Source organism: Salvelinus alpinus, chromosome 8 (genome assembly GCF_045679555.1).
Source record: "Salvelinus alpinus chromosome 8, SLU_Salpinus.1, whole genome shotgun sequence".
In the NCBI taxonomy this organism is placed as follows: Eukaryota; Metazoa; Chordata; class Actinopteri; order Salmoniformes; family Salmonidae; genus Salvelinus; species Salvelinus alpinus.
The window spans coordinates 25,408,071-25,431,008 of NC_092093.1; the positions used below are offsets into that span (position 1 = coordinate 25,408,071).

Below are 22,938 nucleotides of genomic sequence, written 5' to 3' on the forward strand. Positions count from 1 at the left end.
CTCCCTCCTCCTATCCTCACCTCGTGGTCTCTCTGCTGCTCCAGCAGGCTGTGGTAGTTCCCAGAGGTCTCAGCGGCCAGCTTTTGTTCCGTATGGGACAGGAAGTCCATCCAGTCCTCACACTTCTGCAGGAAGCTCTGCTGCTGCAGCAACACCGCCTGCAGCTTACTGAGGAGGGAGACACGAGATAGCACAGAGTCACACAACAGATTGTAACACCTTTATCCATCCTGTGGAACAATAACAACATAATGAACATGCAACATGGAGTTCTTGTTTTTCAACCTACATCATATCGTTTGTAATTTAGGGTAACACACAATGAGATAGGAATGGCTTGATAAGTGCAATGCATGTGTAACTATTGTTCTGTATGTGAAGACGTTAATGAAGCTACCTGAATCTCTCAGTCAGGTGTGCGGAGTGGGAGGTCCAGGCTCTGTTGAGGCTCTGGAGGCGTTTGATCTCTCTGTCGTTCAGGGGCAGTCTGTAGGCCAGCTCATTCACACGCTCTAGATCAGGAGAATGGCTGCTCAACTTACACATCTGGCTCTGGAGAGGGAGGAAGGGATTTGAGAGATGTTCTGAATTTACAATAGAGGCAATATAGAAGCAATTGAAGCAATAGTGTTATCAAGGATTCAACAGAGGTTCAGCTCAGTTGTCAGACATGTTTACCATGAGTTTTTCCATGCGCTCCTGTATGACAGTGAGTTCCGGTGTTCCGACTGGGTCGGACTCCCTCAGTACCTCTTCAGCCTGCTCAGCCTGACAGGTCAGAGAGTCCAACTGCTCTTTAAAACGCTCACAGTCGTCAGCTCCACACTAGAGATGGAGAAATAGAGGGGGTACAAAAGTATGAATGTACTGTATATATTGTACATGAAGGGTGTTTGGACATGTGTACGTGTGTACACTGCTCTACTGTGTGCTTGTGACGCTGTAGCACAGATGATCCACCTGCAGTACTTCCTGCTGCCTGTGCAGGGCGTGCTCCAGCGTTGCTAGGCGATGTGTGAGTGACAGGCAGTCTGATTGGAGGGCTGCCATGGAGGAGGCGTCAACCTGAGTCTTCAGCTGTTCCCCCAGCTGCTGCAGCTGTAGTAGAGACTGTTGTACTGTTGCCTGGGCACCCAGCAACTCCTACACAACAACAACAACAACAACGCAGCTATGAGGATTGGAATTGGAGGACAAAATACTGTGAACTTGGTTCTGTAAGAGTAAGGTCAGAGGGCAAAAATGAATAGCATCACTAAACAATAGAGGGCTTTTCTCCTCTGAAAGACAAGTTACTATTACTGTCCTCCATGCTTGGCAACTGAAACCCATTTCTACATCTTCACTGTGGAGTTTCTATAATTTAAACACTGAAAATAAAGCGTTTTGGCTCTACTGTACTGTTTATCACCAGCCCTGCCAGCCTCCCTCACCCTGTTAGGCCTGTGCGGCACTTTGGCCTAACAGTCTGAAAGGTCTTTTGTCATGGTGCGCTGGGTCTGGATTCAGACACACTGGGTGTAATTTGGCCACCTACCGAAGGGCTAGGGGCTTCGGTACTTCTCTGAAACACGCTGACAGGCAGTTTCTATGCTTATTCACATGAGAGCAAGGCTGCATTCTTCACTAAAAGCTAGGCTTTCAAAACTGTAATGTATATCTAAGGAAAACTGCTGTGTGGCAGATCGTCTCTAATTTTTGTCTTGCCGATTCACCCTCTGAATGACCCAAATACAAAATCCATGTTTCAATTGTCTCAACGCTTAAACATCCTTCTTTAACCTGCCTCCTTCCGTTCATCTACACTGATTGAAGTGGATTTAGCAAGTGACATAAATAAGGGATCATAACTTTCACCTGGATTCAACTGGTCAGTCTGTCATAGAAATAAAAGACATTCCTAATGTTTTGTACACTCAGTGTATGTCATTTAGGTGCATTCATTGCTTACGCTGCAGTCTCTAATCCATGCGTTGCTTTCCTCTTCCGTGACGTCTCTGTCGGTGGCACTCTTGAGCAGCCTGTCGGCCCTCTCCTCTTGTTTGTGTACAGCAGAGACACTCTGGTCATACAGCTCTGTGTAGCGCTGCCACAGACCCAGCAGAGCCTTGCTGCTCCTCAGCTGTTCTGAGATCTGCTCCAGCAGACCGTTCCACCTGAGACAGAGGAAGATAATAAGTTAGGATCTGAACTGGGAGCAGTTATGACACCGAACCGAAAATAGTGTTGCACTTGCATCAAGTGTCACAGACTGTTCTAAGATAAGCCAACCGTGTATACTGAGTGATAACATTCCAGACTCCTAGCTCACAGTGGGCCCCAGGAAGATTAGCTGTTACAGCTGTAACAGCTAATGGGGATCCAAATCCCCATTACCCTGCAGCCCTTCTTCAATGCCCACCTGATGTTGACGTCCCGGAGGGCTCCGTCCAGTGTGTCTGCCACAGACGGGTGGCACTCTGTCAGCAGCTGATGTGTGACAGAGCCAAACTTCCTCAGACTGCTCTCCTGCTTGTCTAACTCCTCCTGCAGGTTCTGAACAGGTACATAGCGCCGGGTCAATGACAAAGATAAAATACAGAGAATCTGTTCACTCTCTACAAACAAGTTATCAGGCTAAATATTGTAATGCTATAACATGACAATTCAACAATCTCAATTTAACTTCAATCTTGAGCTCTTGCCTTCCTATGACAATCTTGCCTTCATTCTGCATAGGAATTTTTCTTCGATTTTTTTATTCAAAATGTTTCCCATGTTATTCCAACCTCAGGGTGTGCTGAGGTTGTATTTTTGTTGTGTTTTGTTGTATTTTAGTTGTGTTTTGATTGTATTTTATTTGTGTTTTGGTTGTATTTTAGTTGTGTTTCGGTTGTCTCACCTCCAGGCTTTCCACCTGTTGCTGTACAGCCTCCAGGGAGCCTGTGAGCAGGTGTAGCCGGGACACGGAGTACCTCCCCTCCATCAGGTAACCGTTGATCTCCTCAGCAGCACGGCGGTACAGAGTCCACTGCTCCAGCACTGACCGCAGACTCACCTTCATCTGACCAATCTGGAGGGCCGGAGAGAGAGGACATTATGTTCCACATTTAGTTTTTTTACTATTGTCAGGGATTCTCTGAAAGCCATGGGGGTTAAATTGGGATTATAATATAGTGAAGCCAGTTCAGACAGGAAACCTGAGTGTTTACATCAGCTGATAGCAACTATGCGCTGGTGTTTCTTTGCTGCCATGCTGATGATGTAATTCGCTATGCGTTGTCTGTTTTCTGCTAGCCCACCACCACGCCAGCCTCCACCTGTTTGGCTCTGCTCTTTTCCCAATAGGGCGGATTGGTAAAGCTACACCGTGCAGTGAGCTACCCCGAAGCTGCAGAGTCTACCGCCAAGACCTAAAGTATTGTAATTGACTTTCTAACAAATGGTTAAACAAATACTTGGTGTTTTCTGTCTGAATTGAGGTTAGATTTGGATATGGTACTCTAGGCGGTGAAACTGTTCCTAAAATGTAAACAAAATCTGTCCGATTAATTGTGTGAGTGTCATGGTATCAGTCTGGAGAATTGTCTATAAACCCACCATATTGTCCAGGTTGGCCCAGGACTGGTTCAACCCTTTAAGGGTCTCCATAACAACAGAGCAGGCCTGCCCCCTCTTTTCCTGGATGAGTGCGCTCCCTCTCTCTTCAGCTTTCTCTAAATCCTTCTCTTTCTCCTTCACTAACTCTTCCAACTCCTGAGCAAGAGAAAGAGCGAATAGAAAGATAAACAACATAAGAAAACAAATATTATAGATGAATTAGAACTGATCTGAGGTTAGAAAACTTACTGTGAAGAGAATATTTGCTTGTAGGTTTAATGGGAAATAGTGAATGGTGTTGATGCTGTATCTATGTCCCTACCTGACAGTCTTTGAGTGCATTCTGCACCGATGCTACGTCATCTATCCTGTGTCTCTTCTTCAGTTTGTCTTCTTGCAGGGTCAACCAGGTCTTCAGGGCCTGAACACCATTCTCATGCTCCATCCAGCCCTCCAACAGGCCTTCCAACAGCTGGATCTGGGGTACACACACAGCAACATGTCACACAACAAGAACAACAACTGCCATCAATGTCTAAAAGTCAAAGCATGAACTTGGGAGATCAGTGCGTAGATCGTTGACTTGTCTTTCACCTAAATCTTGTTGTTCTGGCTATCAAAAAGTGGGGCTATCAAACAGTTACTGATGTTTTCTATCCAAAAGGTGTGGGGGGGGCTTTCAGAAACATTATTCCTCCAGGCCAATGGGGGGGGGGGGGGGGGGGGTAGCTACCTTCTCAATGATGAGGCCTTGCAGTATCTGCCAGCGGCGGTTCATGGCTCCCAGGCGCTCAGCGAAGTCGGTCTTGTCGCTGCGCTTCCCCTCCACATCCTGACTACTGATCTGGAGCACTGACTGGTTGACGAAGTCCACCGTCAGCTGTTTACATGTCAGGTCAATACTGAACCCCTGGAGAGACAGACAGGGGAATAGGCGAGAGAGAGAAAGAGATGGGAGGGAGATAGAGGAGGGTGGGGGAGAGAGAGAGATGGGAGGGAGAGAGAGAGAGAGAGAAAAAGAAAGATGGGAGAGAGAGATAAGAGGGAGCGAGAGAGAGATGGAAGGGAGAGAGAGTGGGTAGATGTGGGAAAGTATAGAGACAGGATACATTGAGTAATGGGAGAGAGGGACAGCAGAGACAGAAAAAGGATGGACGATAATAAAGTAGAGAGACAGAGACAGAGACAGAGTGAAATTGTCACAACACTCATTTAAATCATTACAATGATGCTCTGATTTGTTTTAGCAATGTCTCTGAGAGGAGTACCTCTACTACACTATCTTACCTTGTACTTCTGTAGGTAGTCCTGAACAACCTCTGACCCCACTGCTCCCATGATCCTCTGCTGGTCCTCCGCTATCACGTTCTCCATGAGAGAGATCCAGCTCATCAGCTCTGTGATGGCGTGACGCGACGCCAGCTTCTCCATCTGCAGCTGCAGGCACAAACACAAGGCAAAGTCATGTTACAAACTGCATCTCTCCATTTCCCAGTTCTCAGTGGACTGACACCACAGACACCACAGCAGGAGGCATTTCTTTAGTTATAACATTCCTAACTTATGAATTAGTTTCAAAATGTGTTACTCTACATATTAAGCTAAACAATGGCAGCAAGTTAACAAACTTTAGACTGATCCCATACCTGGTGTAGTTTTTCCTGTACCACTGGGATGCGTGTGAACAGCTCAGCCCACTGGGTGTCCACCTGGGCCAGAGCTGATCTCAGACCAGCCGTGTCCACCCTCTTCAGCCGCAGCAGCTGGTTGCCTGTACTCAGCACTGAGGAGCGCAGAGACGACTTAGCATCCACCTCCTTATAGAACTCCTACAGGGGGAGAGAAAGAGAGAGTGAGGGGGAGGTGAGCTTTCATTCCTTTTGTTAGATCATTGCACATGATGGTGGAAAGAACACGACTGCACATAGGACCCAGAGGTTTTCTTGGTCAGCTGACGTGACCAAGAAAAAGCTTGTTCTATCTACAGCATACATGTATAAATACATTTCTCTGGGATATGTGTAGACCTATCTATCTGGTATAACTTGAGGTCTCTCAGTCTCACTCACCAGGAAGGCATACAGGTGGTCTCTGACTGTCTCCAGCTCCTGAGGTACGGTCACAGACTGTGTGGTCCAGAACTCCAGACGGTCCAGAGCTGACCGCAACCACTGACTCAACTCTGCTGACTCACTCTGGTACCTGTAAGGTCACATGATATAACAGCAGCAAATGTTTAGCTCTGGGATTAGTGTTTCATGTTTAGTTCTGGGATTAGTGTTTCATATTTAGTTCTGGGATTAGTGTTTCATGTTTAGTTCTGGGATTAGTGTTTCATGTTTAGCTCTGGGATTAGTGTTGGGGGTTGGGTTGGCGCCCCCCCTTGGGTTGTGCCGTGGCGGAGATCTTTGTGGGCTATACTCGGCCTTATCTCAGGATGGTAAATTGGTGGTTGAAGATATCCCTCTAGTGGTGTGGGGGCTGTGCTTTGGCAAAGTGGGTGAGGTTATATCCTGCCTGTTTGGCCCTGTCCGGGGGTATCATCGGATGGGGCCACAGTGTCTCCTGACCCCTCCTGTCTCAGCCTCCAGTATTTATGCTGCAGTAGTTTATGTGTCGGGGGTCAGTCTGTTATATCTGGACTATTTCTCCTGTCTTATCCGGTGTCCTGTGTGAATTTAAGTATGCTCTCTCTAATTCTCTCTTTATCTCTTTCTTTCTTTCTTTCTCTCTCTCGGAGGACCTGAGCCCTAGGACCATGCCTCAGGACTACCTGGCATGATGACTCCTTGCTGTTGCCAGTCCACCTGGCCGTGCTGCTGCTCCAGTTTCAACTGTTCTGCCTGCGGCTATGGAACCCTGACCTGTTCACCGGACGTGCTACCTGTCCCAGACCTGCTGTTTTCAACTCTCTAGAGACAGCAGGAGCGGTAGAGATACTCTCAATGATTGGCTATGAAAAACCAACTGACATTTACTCCTGAGGTGCTGACTTGTTGCACCCTCGACAACTACTGTGATTATTATTATTTGACCATGCTGGTCATTTATGAACATTTGAACATCTTGGCCATGTTCTGTTATAATCTCCATCCGGCACAGCCAGAAGAGGACTGGCCACCCCTCATAACCTGGTTCCTCTCTAGGTTTCTTCCTAGGTTTTGGCCTTTCTAGGGAGTTTTTCCTAGCCACCGTGCTTCTACCCCTGCATTGCTTGCTGTTTGGGGTTTTAGGCTGGGTTTCTGTACAGCACTTTGATATATCAGCTGATGTAAGAAAGGCTATATAAATACATTTGATTTGATTTGAGTGTTTCATGTTTAGTTCTGGGATTTGTGTTTCATGTTTAGTTCTGGGATTAGTGTTTCATGTTTAGCTCTGGGATTAGTGTTTCATGTTTAGCTCTGGGATTAGTGTTTCATGTTTAGTTCTGGGATTAGTGTTTCATGTTTAGTTCTGGGATTAGTGTTTCATGTTTAGTTCTGGGATTAGTGTTTCATGTTTAGTTCTGGGATTAGTGTTTCGTGTTTAGTTCTGGGATTAGTGTTTCATGTTTAGCCCTGGGATTAGTGTTTCGTGTTGAGCTCTGGGATTAGTGTTTCATGTTTAGTTCTGGGATTAGTGTTTCGTGTTTAGTTCTGGGATTAGTGTTTCGTGTTTAGTTCTGGGATTAGTGTTTCGTGTTTAGTTCTGGGATTAGTGTTTCGTGTTTAGTTCTGGGATTAGTGTTTCATGTTTAGTTCTGGGATTAGTGTTTCATGTTTAGTTCTGGGATTAGTGTTTCATGTTAAATTCTGCGATTCAATTTAAAAAACGTACTTAGCTAGTCTGGACTCATACTGTAGTGTATCTTCCACCGTTGGCATACATGGTTAAAATTAGCAATAGCATATACAGCATAGAAACACAACACAATGACAATTTATATGATATACAGTATCTATTCAGGCTAATACCCCGCAATAACTTTAAACCAAACCCACTCTCCTCCTCTCCCCCTCTTCCCTCTTCTCTCCCACCTCCCCTCTCCCTCTCCCCCTCCCCTCTCCTCTGACCTGCTCCAGTGTTTGAGGGTGGAATCAAAGCGGTGCAGCTCCTTGTTGACCTTGGTGGTGGAGCAGAGCCAGTGTTCCCCTAGCTGGGTGAGCTGGTTCTCCAGGTCTGAGCAACACACAGACAGCAGCAGCCTCTTCCCCTCTTCCATCACCTGATAGAGCTGAGGCTGGTGCTCTGTCAGGCTGGTCTTCAGACGCTATAGACGGGAAGGAGGAGAGGTGAGAGGTGAGAGGTATGGATCAGAAAACAATGACCTGTAAGTCACAGTACCCAATACTAAGGTGTTTCAATACCATGTGCAACGAGAACACAAACATGTATACCTGGGGGACACCTGTATGTGTATCCTTGGGGGAGTTTCATTGAATTCAGTTACGTTTTTAGTGATTTCCATTGCAATAAGGGAACATGCTAAAATAATCGGTCTTGTGCCAGGTCAATCAGTAGGTGTGTATGATGAGAGGTGTGTGCTGCGTACCTGGTAGAGAGTGATCCTGTCGCTGAGTCTCTCCTCTGTCTCCTCCACCAGGCCCACCGTAGGGATACTACACTCTACTGCCTCCAGCTGCCTGTACAGAGCCTGGTAGTCCTCCACCAACATGCTCCACGACTGGGACAAACAACAGACAGACAACAGACAAACAACAGACAGACAGACAACACAGACAGAGAGAGAGCGAGAGAGAGAAAGAGAGAGAGAGCGAGAGAGAGGGGAAGGGGAAAGGGTTTAATATTAGACTGTTCATCCAATCACTTTGCCATTCATAATTTCATCAATTTGTCGGTCTGTTAATTTATTGTTGTCATCTACTATGACTGACCTAGAGGGGGAAATTATTAAACAAATCAGTCACTCTCTCAGTTAACCTGACCATTCATTTATTCCACAGTCTATCAATCTATCCCATACATCCCTTTAACTCTCTCTCTCAATTTCTTTCTATCAATCCACTCCATTCCTTCTTCCATCCATCCACATCCATCCAGCCACAAAAAAAGCATCGAACCAGTCCACCAAACCAATTACCCAATCCCTCCTTCAGTAGCAAGTAACCATTCCCCTCTTGCTTCCCTAAGTAGCAACCAGGTACTGTATGCTTCCACCATCCCACTCTTACCTCCAGTATTCCTTCCAGCTCGACCCCTCTACGGTGAGCCTGTTTGAGGACGTTGTTGGCCAGGGCCAGGGTCTCCTCCAGGACCTGGCTCTCCCTCTGGACCACCAGGCCGCTCACCTTACTGTAGAATGTCTGGGTCAGGATCATATGACACTCCAAACCCTGGAAAAACTCCTGGGGAGAGGAGGGGGTGGGAGGGTGAGAGAGAAAGATAAAATGTGGTTGGACAAATGTCATGAATTGAGAGTGGAAAAATGCATTGTGACCTTAAAAATAAGCAACACTAAAGAACACCATGACGTTATTAGTATGTTCTGGACCCTGATATGACAATGTGACAGCCCACCCAATAATGTTTGAGTGTGGACATTTATTGTTAGCTTAACATGTAATATCACCAAACTCTCTTTTTGAAGGACCGACCTTGTGCTTGTCCAGGAGTATCTGCACTTCTATGACAGAGCCCACGGTCATCTTCTGGTCGGCGGCCATCTTGTCCTGTGCGGTGTCGACCAGGTCTGTGAGGTCATGCAGGGCACTCTCGTACTGGGCCTTCAGAGACAGGCTGTGGTTCAAACTGCTACGCCTGGAGCCTACCATCAACACCAGCTCCTCGTAGGCATCCTATAGACATGGGTTACAGATAATACAGTGCATCAAACATACACTACACATCCTGGGTCAGATATCAGACAGTAGTTAGTTGATATGAGGGGGATGGGGGCCTACGGCACCCCCCTTGTTAACAAAACCACCCATATTCACAGCACCGCCTCACCACCCCTGCACAACCAGTACCTTCCCCCCTGTTAACCTTTGACAATTCATCCCCTGACTGTTTTAATCATACATCATTTATTACACAGTATATATTAAACATAGGTTATATGACATTGTTATTAGGAGACAGAGTTGTGTTGTTACCTGTAGTTTGAGAAACTCCTGGTTGGAGATCTGGTCAGGCTGTAGTCCCTCCGCTCTGCTCCTGAGCTCTGCTACTCTCTGCTCAAACTCCCTCAGACCATCCTCCACCTCGGATAATGTCTGTTCATGAAAAAGGACTGTGTTAAATGTGTGTGTGTGTGTGTGTGTGTGTGTGTGTGTGTGTGTGTGTGTGTGTGTGTGTGTGTGTGTGTATTACTATCACTGTACCTCCATCTGTTTGGGTGCAGGCCTGTCTATGGCTCCAGCCATCCTCTGCAGCAGCTGGTGTTTACTCTCACTGAGAGCTGTGAACAGCAGCCTCAGCTCCGTCTGGTGGAGAGGAGACAGGAGAGATGGGGGTCAAAGGTTAGCAATGATGACAATGACGAATGGTAGACATGCCTTTATATCGCACGCACGCACGCACACACGTGCACAAACAAACAAACACACACACACATGCACAGTAGCTACCTGGAAGCCGGTGTGTTCCTGCAGTCGGTCTCTCATACAGTCACAGTGTTGCTCCAGCGTTTGGTCCAGCAGGCCCAGTCTCTCCTGCAGCCCATCCAGAGTGTCTTCCATCAGGGCCTGCTCCTCCCCTCCATACAGCCTCCTCCCTCCTCCTGCTGCTCCACCTCCTCCTCCCAGCAGCTCCCTGCACTTGCTCATCTCCCCTGTCACCTCCCTCACCTCTTTACTCAGGCCCTGCAGAGGAAGAGGACAAGGAGAAGAGGTCAGACAAAAGCCCAGTAATATAGTTCATAATACAGTATAGAGGGAATGTCCTCTGAATGTTCTCATATTATGTGTGTGGGGAATATTGCTCCATAAAGTCTATTAGCTGGTTGGTTAATAGAACTGTAATTTGTTTGATTGCCTCTGCCTGTGGTTACCTCCAGGTTAGAGAGCTGTGTCTCAGTGTCCTCTGACAGCAGCACAGGACCAGAGAGGACGTTGTTCTCAGCACTGTCCAGCCAGGACGAAGCTGCAGACACAGCCACATACAGCTCTTCCTGCACCGGCACACCCCTGGGCACGCCCTGCTTATTGTCAGCAACGCCTCCTGGCTGTAGGCGCACAACATAGGAGTTATATAAATGTTACACTTTAACTAACTAACTAACTAACTGTCTAACATATTTAAAGCTAGCACAGCCACATCATTTACTGGAGGTAGCTACTGTACGTTAATGTAACCAGAGAGGCTTAATTCATCACAAAAATAAGCATTCTCACTGAATCACAGTCAATCCATGTTTTCATGTACACATCCAGGAAACCTATATATTACTGGTTGACTGTATTACTTCCATCCTCATGTTATATACACCCAGTTGGTGTACGTGTATTACCTCTTGGGCTAGCCTCTCTAGAGTCTGGCTGCAGCCCTCAAACAGAGCCCTGGGGAAGTAAGGGTCTTGTCCCAGCGCCTCCCTCCTGAACACCACCCCTGGGCTGGACACACATGACCTGTGGAGCACCTGGGGAGAGGGGAAACAGGACTGTCAGATACTGACGTAATCTCACACCATAAGTTAGTACTGGTTACTGTACTTGGTTGGAATATGGTTTGTACTGTAGGTATTTGAATAACATTAGATGCTATGTGGACCGGTGTGCTTAGACAGGTAAGGCATTTTGTAGATACGAAGATAATAGATATCCAAGCCATGCTTACCGGACTGAGCTGCTCCTGCTCCAGTGAGTTAAGAGACAGCTGGAGTTTGGTGCTCTGGTCTTTACTCAGATTCTCCCACCTCTGTCTCATCTGGTCATGAGGGGTCAAGGTCTCTGCCTCTAACAACACACCAGGCGTTCCCTCACTATAGAGAGAGGGGGGAGAGAGTGAATGAAATAGTAAGGGATAAACAGAGACCAGTGCAAGAATGAGAGAGAAAACAATGAGTGTGTGTGTGTGTGTGTGTGTGTGTGTGTGTGTGTGTGTGTGTGTGTGTGTGTGTGTGTGTGTGTGTGTGTGTGTGTGTGTGTGTGTGTGCGTGCGTGCGTGCGTGCGTGCGTGCGTGCGTGCGTGCGTGCGTGCGTGCGTGCGTGCGTGCGTGCGTGCGTGCGTGCGTGCGTGCGTGCGTGCGTGCGAGGTAAAACGTACCTGTCTCCATTGGGTGTGGTCTGTTGGGTGAGAATCTCCTCCCCTACACTGGCTACAGACTTCAGTAGCCTTCTCTGCTCTGCCAGCTGCTCCTCCAGCTCCTACACAATAAAATAATAGAGCATGAATACACACAGCTCCATACCCTCCACAGTACATTTACTTCTCCAACACAGATACATACTCCACTTAAGATAACTATACCCGTACGCACTCCAGAGGGAAGGAAATATGTCGAGTAATGGTACAGTATAGCGGTATAGTAAATGTACAGGAAGAGCTATGTCATATCCTACCCTCTGTCGTAGCAGGTTGTCATGGTGCTGTTGTGTGCGTGTGGAGCGGGCCTGGGACAGCCAGTCCTGTATGTTGGGACTCTGGGACAGGATGGAGTCTGGCTCACTGTCCTCCTGCTCCTGCAATGAACCCTGGGACACATGCAGAGGTCAGAGGTTAGGGGTTAAAGGAGAGATGTTACAGTGGATATAAACGGTGATAAATGCAGTTACTTTGATGCACAGTTTTGTGAGATTGAATTACAAAGATACTCCAACTAGGATTACTCTCCAAGTAACGGATTAAAAGGGATGGATTACTCTTTAAATTCTATTTTAGGAGATTAAAAGCTTGTTCAAGGAAATTATATTCTAAGACTATTTGGTAAAAAATGATGACATATTTCTTCATAATACATATTGAAAGGGTGCATTCCAACTATTGGTTTGAAATGCAGATCCGTGCTTACATGCTTGTAAACATACCTACTACTACTGAAGACGATATCATAGCAAAGTGAGAGGCCCGAATACCATGTACAACAGTGTTAGAGTCAGTATGATGACCAGAGAGAGAGGATTCCAGAGCATCTCTGGGTTAGGATTAGAGGTTGGCATCTCTTTGCTCTTTGTTTGTGTGACATACAGGCAGTTGCTGTTCTGATGGGAGACAGTGGGCCTTTATGACTGAAGCATAGCCTTTGTGTCCACACAAAACAACTATTGATGGAGATGCGCAACACACTTCAACAAAACACAACAATACACCAACACATAAGAGAGGCAGGTGTATGGTCCAACTGTGTTTGTGTGTGAGAGAGGGAGAGGGCTAAATTTGTCTGTTACTACGGCGGCGCAAGTGCCAAACGCACGTTAGTTTGCGATTTCAGCATATAAAAATTGTCTCTCTGGCATTTTCCACCCCATACGCCAGGTTCAGCAATGTACCTGTCTAATATCAGCTTGCTGGCGCTGAGGTGGGAGGGGTGGCAATATTTGAGGTGTGTCCTTGAAAACAAGCGCAAAAGTGACAATTTCATGCAGCGCATATCGGGATTTAAGACCAACAAAAAGCAGGTCTTAGAGGTTGGTAATGGCATGGATTTTGTGAGTGGAGGCGTTACCTAACCGCCCATGACACAAAGTGCCCTTATGCTCATGGAACAAGAGACGAGATGTGCTTTTTGTGCCGGTAACCCTAGTATTAAAAAACATTTGGTTTCATTTGATTAAAAACCAAGCACATAGCTTTTTTGACCTACCCAATGGATTCGCAAAGTATCCAAGCCTATCAATAAAGAGTTTGATTCGTGAGACTGCTTTGAACTACATCTTAATCACCAAAGCTTTATTAAAACATCACGTTTGGGAGCAGCAAAACAGTGAGCGGACATCCCCTTCTTTTATCTATGTATTGTGTAATCTTACATCATTTTAGCCAGCTCCCGTTTTGGATGTCAATAACAACCACTCCATGTAAGCTACATGTGCCCATCATGAAACGAGTGATGAGATGATGCTGGTGACCCTTGTACTTACCTAGGCGTGCCTATAGGCTAAAACTACGGCTGGTTCAACAGCAATCTGTTGTTTCTTTTTTATTCTGTCCATTCTATGATAACATGCTTCTGACCCCAAGCTATTTTGAAATATTGTTGTTTAATTTGATTAAAAACCAAACATTTTAGAATGATTCACCGTCCTGTCTTTATGATGATTACATCCAACTGGCATGCAGTGGAATTTAGGAGCCGTCTGCTGTTTCTGGAGAAGTGTGAATACAATCTGTATGATGGTTCCATTATGTTTCTTAAACATTATATTTGGGAGCAGTATAATAGTGAGTGGACAATCTCTTTTATATTGGATCTTTGTCCAGCTTCTATGAAAAGTTTGGATGTGTGTAAAACCCTGCATTGTCTGAGTTGCCTTAATATTATATGCCCACGGGGAGTGATTATGGTGCCTGTCACTCTATTTAGACATAGCCTATCTAAAACAAGTTGTTGATTCGTGTTGATTAGAATTAGATTAGAATTATAGCCATTATGCAATTTACAGTAGTCCTAGCCCCTATATCAGTCTGAATGCTGTGTTTAACAATATATCTCCATACTGAAGTCATGCCTTACTTAGAACAATGTGGACTGCAAACATGTTCAACATATTTAGCAAAAATGGGAAGGGCTACATTTTGTTATTTTGTTTCTGTAGTCAATTTAACAAACTAGGCTATAGCAGACTAACATTCGAATTGGAGTTGAAGGCAACACAATACATAAAAAACTTGAAGCAACCACATATTTAGCCATGGAGCAGGTTCTGATTGGCCAGTGAGGGGTTAAGCCTCCAACTCATTGATTCATCAAAACCCAGCCCTTTCGCGCCACCGCCAGCTACTGTGCCCATATACCCGCAGTAAAAATAGAGCCCACTGTGAGAAATAGAGAAAGAAAAAAAGAATGTAAAATTAGTGGGAATGATCGGGACAAAGAGGAGATATATAAAGAAAGAGACACAGAGATAGGAAAGGTGAGGACAGGAAAGAAGAGGACAGAGAGAGAAGTGAGAGAGCGAGACAGAGAGACTGAGAAAACAGCCCAACACTCATACCACTACGATGCATCGTGTCTCACCTGGATGTCGACCTGTTTGTCCTGCAACATCCTCTGCAGCTCCACCAGGCTGTCTTTAAGGGAGTGGAGTTTAAAGGTGAGCTGCTCGGCCTCCCCGCGCGTCCCCGCCCGCCCCTCCAGCAGCAGGCTCTCACTGTGGACCGATAGCTCTGACAGGGAGGCCACCTTCTGCTCAATCTCAAACAGCATGTTCTGCAGGGACAGCAGCACACAGTCAGGCCAGCACAAACAGAGTGACCACCAGAGTGACCACAACCTGATTCACAACTTGACCGCAGAGTCACTGTTGCAGGGAAGAAAGCTGAGACATGATAGCGAACCCACAACTGATACAGCTAACAAGACCACACTCTTAGGGCTAAGATATGTCAATATCAGTAGAGACTCAGAGTGAAACATTAAAAAAGTTATAATTTGTAGATAAAACTATATTAAATATATTCACGTCACCAAATAACTGATTAAAAACAGTTTTGCAATGAAGGTCTACAGTAGCCTCAACAGCACTCTGTTGGGTAGCACCATGGTGTAGCCGGAGGACAGCTAGCTTCCGTCCTCCTCTGGGTAAAATTACTTCAATACAAAACCTATGAGGCTCATGGTTCTCACCCACTTCCATAGACTTACACAGTGATTATGACAACTTTCAGAGGACATCCACCAACAGAGCTCTTGCAGCATGAACTGACATGTTTTCCACCCAATCAAATGATCAGATAATTAATCTAGTACCGAAAGCATAAGCTACAGCTAGCTAGCACTGCAGTGCATAAAATGTAGTGAGTAGGTAACTCAAAGAGAGAGAAAATAGTTGAACGGTTTTCAACAAATTGTACCCGCAAAACACCAGTCTCAACGTCAACAGTGAAGAGGCGACTCCGGGATGCTGGCCTTCTAGGCAGAGTTGCAAAGAAAAAGCCATATCTCAGACTGGCCAATAAAAAGAAAAGATTAAGATGGGCAAAAGAACATTGACAGGACAGAGGAACTCTGCCTAGAAGGCCAGCATCCCGGAGTCGCCTCTTCACTGTTGACGTTGAGACTGGTGTTTTGCGGGTACTATTTAATGAAGCTGCCAGTTGAGGACTTGTGAGGCATCTGTTTCTCAATCTAGACACTCTAATGTACTTGTCCTCTTGCTCAGTTGTGCACCGGGGCCTCCCACTCCTCTTTCTATTCTGGTTAGAGCCAGTTTGCACTGTTCTGTGAAGGGAGTAGTACACAGCGTTGTACGAGATCTTCAGTTTCTTGGCAATTTCTTGCATGGAATAGCCTTCATTTCTCACAACAAGAAAAGACTGACGAGTTTCAGAAGAAAGTCCTTTGTTTCTGGACATTTTGAGCCTGTAATCGAACCCACAAATGCTGATGCTCCAGATACTCAACTAATCTAAAGAAGGCCAGTTTTATTGCTTCTTTAATCAGAACAACAGTTTCAGCTGTGCTAACATAATTACAAAAGGGTTTTCTAATGATCAATTGGCCTTTTAAAATTATAAACTTGGATTAGCTAACACAACGTGCCATTGGAACACAGGAGTGATGGTTGCTGATTGTCACGTTCCTGACCTGTTTTCTGTTTTGTATGTGTGTGATGGTCAGGGCGTGAGTTTTGGGTGGGCAGTCTATGTTTTCTGTTTCTATGTTGGTTTTGGGTTGCCTGGTATGGCTCTTAATTAGAGGCAGGTGTTTTGCGTTTTCCTCTAATTGAGAGTCATATTAAGGTAGGTTGTTCTCACTGTTTGTTTGTGGGTGATTGTCGCTGTGTCTGTGTATTTTGCACCACACGGTACTGTCTCGTCTCGGTCGTTCCTGTTTATGTGTTCCTCGTTTCATGTAAGTTCATAGTTTAGGTCTGTCTAGTTCGTTTTTGTTATTTTGTTAATCATTCAAGTGTATTTCGTTTTGTGTTTTTCCGTCTTGTCAAATAAACATTATGTATTCATCACCCGCTGCGCCTTGGTCTACTCACTCACCGAGGGACGGCCGTTACACTGATAATGTGCCTCTGTACGCCTATGTAGATATTCCATAAAAAATCTGCCGTTTCCAGCTACAATAGTCATTTACAACATTAACAATGTCTACACTGTATTTCTGATCAATTTGATGTTATTTTAATGGACCCAAAGTGTTATTTTCTTTTCGAAACAAGGACATTTCTAAGTGACCCCAAAATTTTGAACGGTAGTGTACATTGTAAACATTCATTCATAGGCTAGGTTGTAGCAACCTCATGATAGGTATAGTGAACATTTTAGTATCATGTAGTAGCCTAAACCTATCGATGTTACATTGAGCTGGGTGAATGGAATATGAATGAAAGTCATCAAATATGCTGTAATGCCTCGTCTCCACATAAAGGCCTTGGCCACTGTTTTCATGAACCCATCAGAAGAGCTACAGCTGCTGCTTCTTGGGCCTGCCTCATACAGTACACACACTGTATGCACACCACGGTCTCTGTCCTCCTTCCCTTTCTCTTTTTTATAATACGTATATACTCTTTTCTCTACTTCTCTCCCTCTCCATCCACGTTCCTCTTCAACCTCTTCCTTCAAATCTCCACGACAACACTTCTCCAATGAGAGGCCCTCCCCTTTCATGTTCAGACCATGGGTGAAAAAGGATAAAAGAGAAAAAAGGGGGGATTCGCATGTTTTTCATTTCACTGAGCGGCCCAGAGACACAGTGGTAGGAGTGGTAATTCCCTACTGACATGGTTCCCTCCACAATAGTCTCCCCAGTGCACCACCTCCTCTCTATTCAGAGGAGAGCTGTGACAGTGTCATTCAGAAGGAGATGTGAATATCCCTCTCTCTCTGTCTCTCTCTCTCTTTCCTCCGCCTCCAACTCCCACTCTTAGCCTATCTCTCTCCATTCCTTTTCCTCCCATTCTTTCCTTATCTCTCAATCTCTGAGAGATCCATTTCTCTTTCTCTCCCTTCGTCTCCACTCATGTCTCCTTTCAAGTAATATCACACACATTTCCATCCCTCACGCTACAACCCCGGCCCCCCGGTCCCCCAGCCCTGCTCCCATTAACTCCAGCAGGGGGCTGTAGGCCCACAGAGGGTTGACCCTGCACAGGCCTAGCCCTTAGACCTGAGCTCCACAGGAGCCTCATGTAAACTTAATCAGCTTATAGTCCTCCCAGCTGCTCTCAGCACACACTGCATGGATGGACTACCTGGGACTTATAGTCCTCCCAGCTGCTCTCAGCACACACTTCATGGATGGACTACCTGGGACTTATAGTCCTCCCAGCTGCTCTCAGCACACACTGCATGGATGGACTACCTGGGACTTATAGTCCTCCCAGCTGCTCTCAGCACACACTTCATGGATGGACTACCTGGGACTTATAGTCCTCCCAGCTGCTCTCAGCACACACTGCATGGATGGACTACCTGGGACTTATAGTCCTCCCAGCTGCTCTCAGCACACACTGCATGGATGGACTACCTGGGACTTATAGTCCTCCCAGCTGCTCTCAGCACACACTGCATGGATGGACTACCTGGGACTTATAGTCCTCCCAGCTGCTCTCAGCACACACTTCATGGATGGACTACCTGGGACTTATAGTCCTCCCAGCTGCTCTCAGCACACACTGCATGGATGGACTACCTGGGACTTATAGTCCTCCCAGCTGCTCTCAGCACACACTGCATGGATGGACTACCTGGGACTTATAGTCCTCCCAGCTGCTCTCAGCACACACTTCATGGATGGACTACCTGGGACTTATAGTCCTCCCAGCTGCTCTCAGCACACACTGCATGGATGGACTACCTGGGACTTATAGTCCTCCCAGCTGCTCTCAGCACACACTGCATGGATGGACTACCTGGGACTTATAGTCCTCCCAGCTGCTCTCAGCACACACTGCATGGATGGACTACCTGGGACTTATAGTCCTCCCAGCTGCTCTCAGCACACACTGCATGGATGGACTACCTGGGACTTATAGTCCTCCCAGCTGCTCTCAGCACACACTGCATGGATGGACTACCTGGGACTTATAGTCCTCCCAGCTGCTCTCAGCACACACTTCATGGATGGACTACCTGGGACTTATAGTCCTCCCAGCTGCTCTCAGCACACACTGCATGGATGGACTACCTGGGACTTATAGTCCTCCCAGCTGCTCTCAGCACACACTGCATGGATGGACTACCTGGGACTTATAGTCCTCCCAGCTGCTCTCAGCACACACTGCATGGATGGACTACCTGGGACTTATAGTCCTCCCAGCTGCTCTCAGCACACACTGCATGGATGGACTACCTGGGACTTATAGTCCTCCCAGCTGCTCTCAGCACACACTTCATGGATGGACTACCTGGGACTTATAGTCCTCCCAGCTGCTCTCAGCACACACTGCATGGATGGACTACCTGGGACTTATAGTCCTCCCAGCTGCTCTCAGCACACACTGCATGGATGGACTACCTGGGACTTATAGTCCTCCCAGCTGCTCTCAACACACACTGCATGGATGGACTACCTGGAACTTATAGTCCTCCCAGCTGCTCTCAGCACACACTGCATGGATGGACTACCTGGGACTTATAGTCCTCCCAGCTGCTCTCAGCACACACTGCATGGATGGACTACCTGGGACTTATAGTCCTCCCAGCTGCTCTCAGCACACACTGCATGGATGGACTACCTGGGACTTATAGTCCTCCCAGCTGCTCTCAACACACACTGCATGGATGGACTACCTGGGACTTATAGTCCTCCCAGCTGCTCTCAGCACACACTGCATGGATGGACTACCTGGGACTTATAGTCCTCCCAGCTGCTCTCAGCACACACTGCATGGATGGACTACCTGGGACTTATAGTCCTCCCAGCTGCTCTCAGCACACACTGCATGGATGGACTACCTGGGACTTATAGTCCTCCCAGCTGCTCTCAGCACACACTGCATGGATGGACTACCTGGGACTTATAGTCCTCCCAGCTGCTCTCAACACACACTGCATGGATGGACTACCTGGGACTTATAGTCCTCCCAGCTGCTCTCAGCACACACTTCATGGATGGACTACCTGGGACTTATAGTCCTCCCAGCTGCTCTCAGCACACACTTCATGGATGGACTACCTGGGACTTATAGTCCTCCCAGCTGCTCTCAGCACACACTGCATGGATGGACTACCTGGGACTTATAGTCCTCCCAGCTGCTCTCAGCACACACTGCATGGATGGACTACCTGGGACTTATAGTCCTCCCAGCTGCTCTCAGCACACACTGCATGGATGGACTACCTGGGACTTATAGTCCTCCCAGCTGCTCTCAGCACACACTGCATGGATGGACTACCTGGGACTTATAGTCCTCCCAGCTGCTCTCAGCACACACTGCATGGATGGACTACCTGGGACTTATAGTCCTCCCAGCTGCTCTCAGCACACACTGCATGGATGGACTACCTGGGACTTATAGTCCTCCCAGCTGCTCTCAGCACACACTGCATGGATGGACTACCTGGGACTTATAGTCCTCCCAGCTGCTCTCAACACACACTGCATGGATGGACTACCTGGGACTTATAGTCCTCCCAGCTGCTCTCAGCACACACTGCATGGATGGACTACCTGGGACTTATAGTCCTCCCAGCTGCTCTCAGCACACACTGCATGGATGGACTACCTGGGACTTATAGTCCTCCCAGCTGCTCTCAGCACACACTGCATGGATGGACTACCTGGGACTTATAGTCCTCCCAGCTGCTCTCAGCACACACTGCATGGATGGACTACCTGGGACTTATAGTCCTCCCAGCTGCTCTCAGCACACACTTCATGGATGGACTACCTGGGACTTATAGTCCTCCCAGCTGCTCTCAGCACACACTTCATGGATGGACTACCTGGGACTTATAGTCCTCCCAGCTGCTCTCAGCACACACTGCATGGATGGACTACCTGGGACTTATAGTCCTCCCAGCTGCTCTCAGCACACACTGCATGGATGGACTACCTGGGACTTATAGTCCTCCCAGCTGCTCTCAGCACACACTGCATGGATGGACTACCTGGGACTTATAGTCCTCCCAGCTGCTCTCAGCACACACTGCATGGATGGACTACCTGGGACTTATAGTCCTCCCAGCTGCTCTCAGCACACACTTCATGGATGGACTACCTGGGACTTATAGTCCTCCCAGCTGCTCTCAGCACACACTGCATGGATGGACTACCTGGGACTTATAGTCCTCCCAGCTGCTCTCAGCACACACTGCATGGATGGACTACCTGGGACTTATAGTCCTCCCAGCTGCTCTCAGCACACACTGCATGGATGGACTACCTGGGACTTATAGTCCTCCCAGCTGCTCTCAGCACACACTGCATGGATGGACTACCTGGGACTTATAGTCCTCCCAGCTGCTCTCAGCACACACTGCATGGATGGACTACCTGGGACCTATAGTCCTCCCAGCTGCTCTCAACACACACTGCATGGATGGACTACCTGGGACTTATAGTCCTCCCAGCTGCTCTCAGCACACACTTCATGGATGGACTACCTGGGACTTATAGTCCTCCCAGCTGCTCTCAGCACACACTTCATGGATGGACTACCTGGGACTGTTCCTCTGAGGTACAGTTATTATTAGGAGCCTGTTCCCATAGAGTTCATCTTAACCACTCAGGGTCACCCATTTTATGTTTTGAGGCAATACCAGTCAGTAAACTAACTAACTAAACCAGCAGTTCAAAAATGTGTTTGTTCCCTATAGTGGGCACTCTAACAGATCCGGCGTCAGGGAGAGGTTGGTCCATACTCCTAGAATGATCCACTAGGACCCCAAAACACAAAACTGTCTCTGGATCAGCTCAACTTCCACTTCCACCACCACACCAACCTGATCAAAGCTGGGGGTGGCATCACCATGGTAACAGTGTGAGTGGGGGTGACATCACCATGGTAACAGTTTGAGAGGGGGACAAAGCGGGGCCTGGAGGACTGGGGGAATGTTTAGGGAGCCAGCGGGACGTCCCAAAGCTGGAGGAAGTCAGAGCAGGGTGACAGACCATAATCCTAATATCCCACACAGGGAGAGGGACAAAAAACAAACTAATCTAATTTAGGATGGTCATTCAGTGGGACAATAGCAATAGTGTGACCACTTTATGTCTGCGTCTTGGCTTGTGGACTCTATCAGACTTTATCCATTTCTTTTCTAAAGCAGGTTTTTGTCAGAGGCAGTTTCAGACCTACATCATTTCACCCAGTAACAATACAACCACTACCTAGGAGAAGAAATATGAGTGGGAATGCAATTCTCTGCAAAATGAGACTCAGAAATTGAATTCAGTACTATTTTTAAGCATCAAAACGGGGCTGAGCCGTTTGGATCCAGACCTTGTATGGTGCTCCCGTGCACTGAAAACCCCAATAACACAACTCCAAAACCCTGACCGCCATATTTCCCGTCCCTATTTTATGACATCATCACCGCCATGCCCCTCACCTGGCAGTCAATCAGCTGCTCCTCCATGTCCATGTCCTCTGGGTGTGGCTGAAGGGCGGAGCTTAGTGTGGCCTTGGTGCTGAGCAACCAATGGTCGAGCTCCTCTGCCTCACTATGGTAACGCTGCAGCGCCTGCTCCTGCCTCTGCTCCTCCAGCTGCTCACTCAGACGCTCCTATAGGGAGCGCCACGACAACCACAACACTTTGTTTCTATGGAAATGGGTCATCTTTACCTTTATAGCCATTCATTGGTTAACTCCCATGTTACTATGACAACCAACTATTTTACAGCAACCGCACTCCTTTACATTAAAACAATTGAATTGTACGTATGGTGTTAAGTATCCATCCATTCTTTCTTTATTCATTGTTGATGAGTGTTCCACTCCCACCCACCTCCAATAGCTGCCGTTTCCCAGAGGCCTTCATGCGGATGGTGGCCATCCTCTCTCCCAGGACGGTCAGGGTGGAATGGAGGGCCAGCTGGTCCCCTGGGTCACTGTCACTGTCCAGGCCGTCACACAGCTCTTCACTGAAACACGTCTGCAGGTCCCCAATCTCATCCTGTAGCATCAGGATCTCATCCATCAGGGCCTGGGGGAGACGGGGGAGGAGGAGGAGGAGGGGGAGGTCATTTAAACATGTAGTTGGAAAACAGTTCAGAGATTACGGAGAGAGTATGACATATTGACATTTTCAGGTTCAGTGAGTTGGCATTTGGTAAAAACCCTACAAGCACTGTGCCG

At 47.2% G+C, this 22,938-nt stretch overlaps 1 protein-coding gene across 1 annotated transcript in view; it reads right to left on the minus strand.

Annotated features, from left to right (window-relative positions):
• syne1a (spectrin repeat containing, nuclear envelope 1a) overlaps positions 1-22,938 on the minus strand; it is a 223,310-nt gene that overhangs the window by 55,503 nt on the left and 144,869 nt on the right. Inside the window, exons 96-123 of the mRNA XM_071413100.1 lie at positions 22,589-22,786; positions 22,192-22,365; positions 14,699-14,890; positions 12,084-12,215; positions 11,788-11,888; positions 11,359-11,503; positions 11,033-11,161; positions 10,574-10,747; positions 10,152-10,385; positions 9,906-10,007; positions 9,678-9,797; positions 9,177-9,377; positions 8,754-8,927; positions 8,114-8,245; positions 7,635-7,831; positions 5,649-5,781; positions 5,226-5,408; positions 4,867-5,016; positions 4,313-4,489; positions 3,902-4,057; positions 3,580-3,735; positions 2,882-3,052; positions 2,402-2,535; positions 1,952-2,156; positions 961-1,143; positions 679-825; positions 398-552; positions 21-168 (exon numbers count right to left, since the gene is read on the minus strand). Of these exons, the coding sequence (XP_071269201.1) occupies positions 21-168; positions 398-552; positions 679-825; positions 961-1,143; positions 1,952-2,156; positions 2,402-2,535; positions 2,882-3,052; positions 3,580-3,735; positions 3,902-4,057; positions 4,313-4,489; positions 4,867-5,016; positions 5,226-5,408; positions 5,649-5,781; positions 7,635-7,831; positions 8,114-8,245; positions 8,754-8,927; positions 9,177-9,377; positions 9,678-9,797; positions 9,906-10,007; positions 10,152-10,385; positions 10,574-10,747; positions 11,033-11,161; positions 11,359-11,503; positions 11,788-11,888; positions 12,084-12,215; positions 14,699-14,890; positions 22,192-22,365; positions 22,589-22,786 (4,503 nt within the window). The remainder of the gene's footprint in view (positions 1-20; positions 169-397; positions 553-678; positions 826-960; positions 1,144-1,951; positions 2,157-2,401; positions 2,536-2,881; positions 3,053-3,579; positions 3,736-3,901; positions 4,058-4,312; positions 4,490-4,866; positions 5,017-5,225; positions 5,409-5,648; positions 5,782-7,634; positions 7,832-8,113; positions 8,246-8,753; positions 8,928-9,176; positions 9,378-9,677; positions 9,798-9,905; positions 10,008-10,151; positions 10,386-10,573; positions 10,748-11,032; positions 11,162-11,358; positions 11,504-11,787; positions 11,889-12,083; positions 12,216-14,698; positions 14,891-22,191; positions 22,366-22,588; positions 22,787-22,938) is intronic.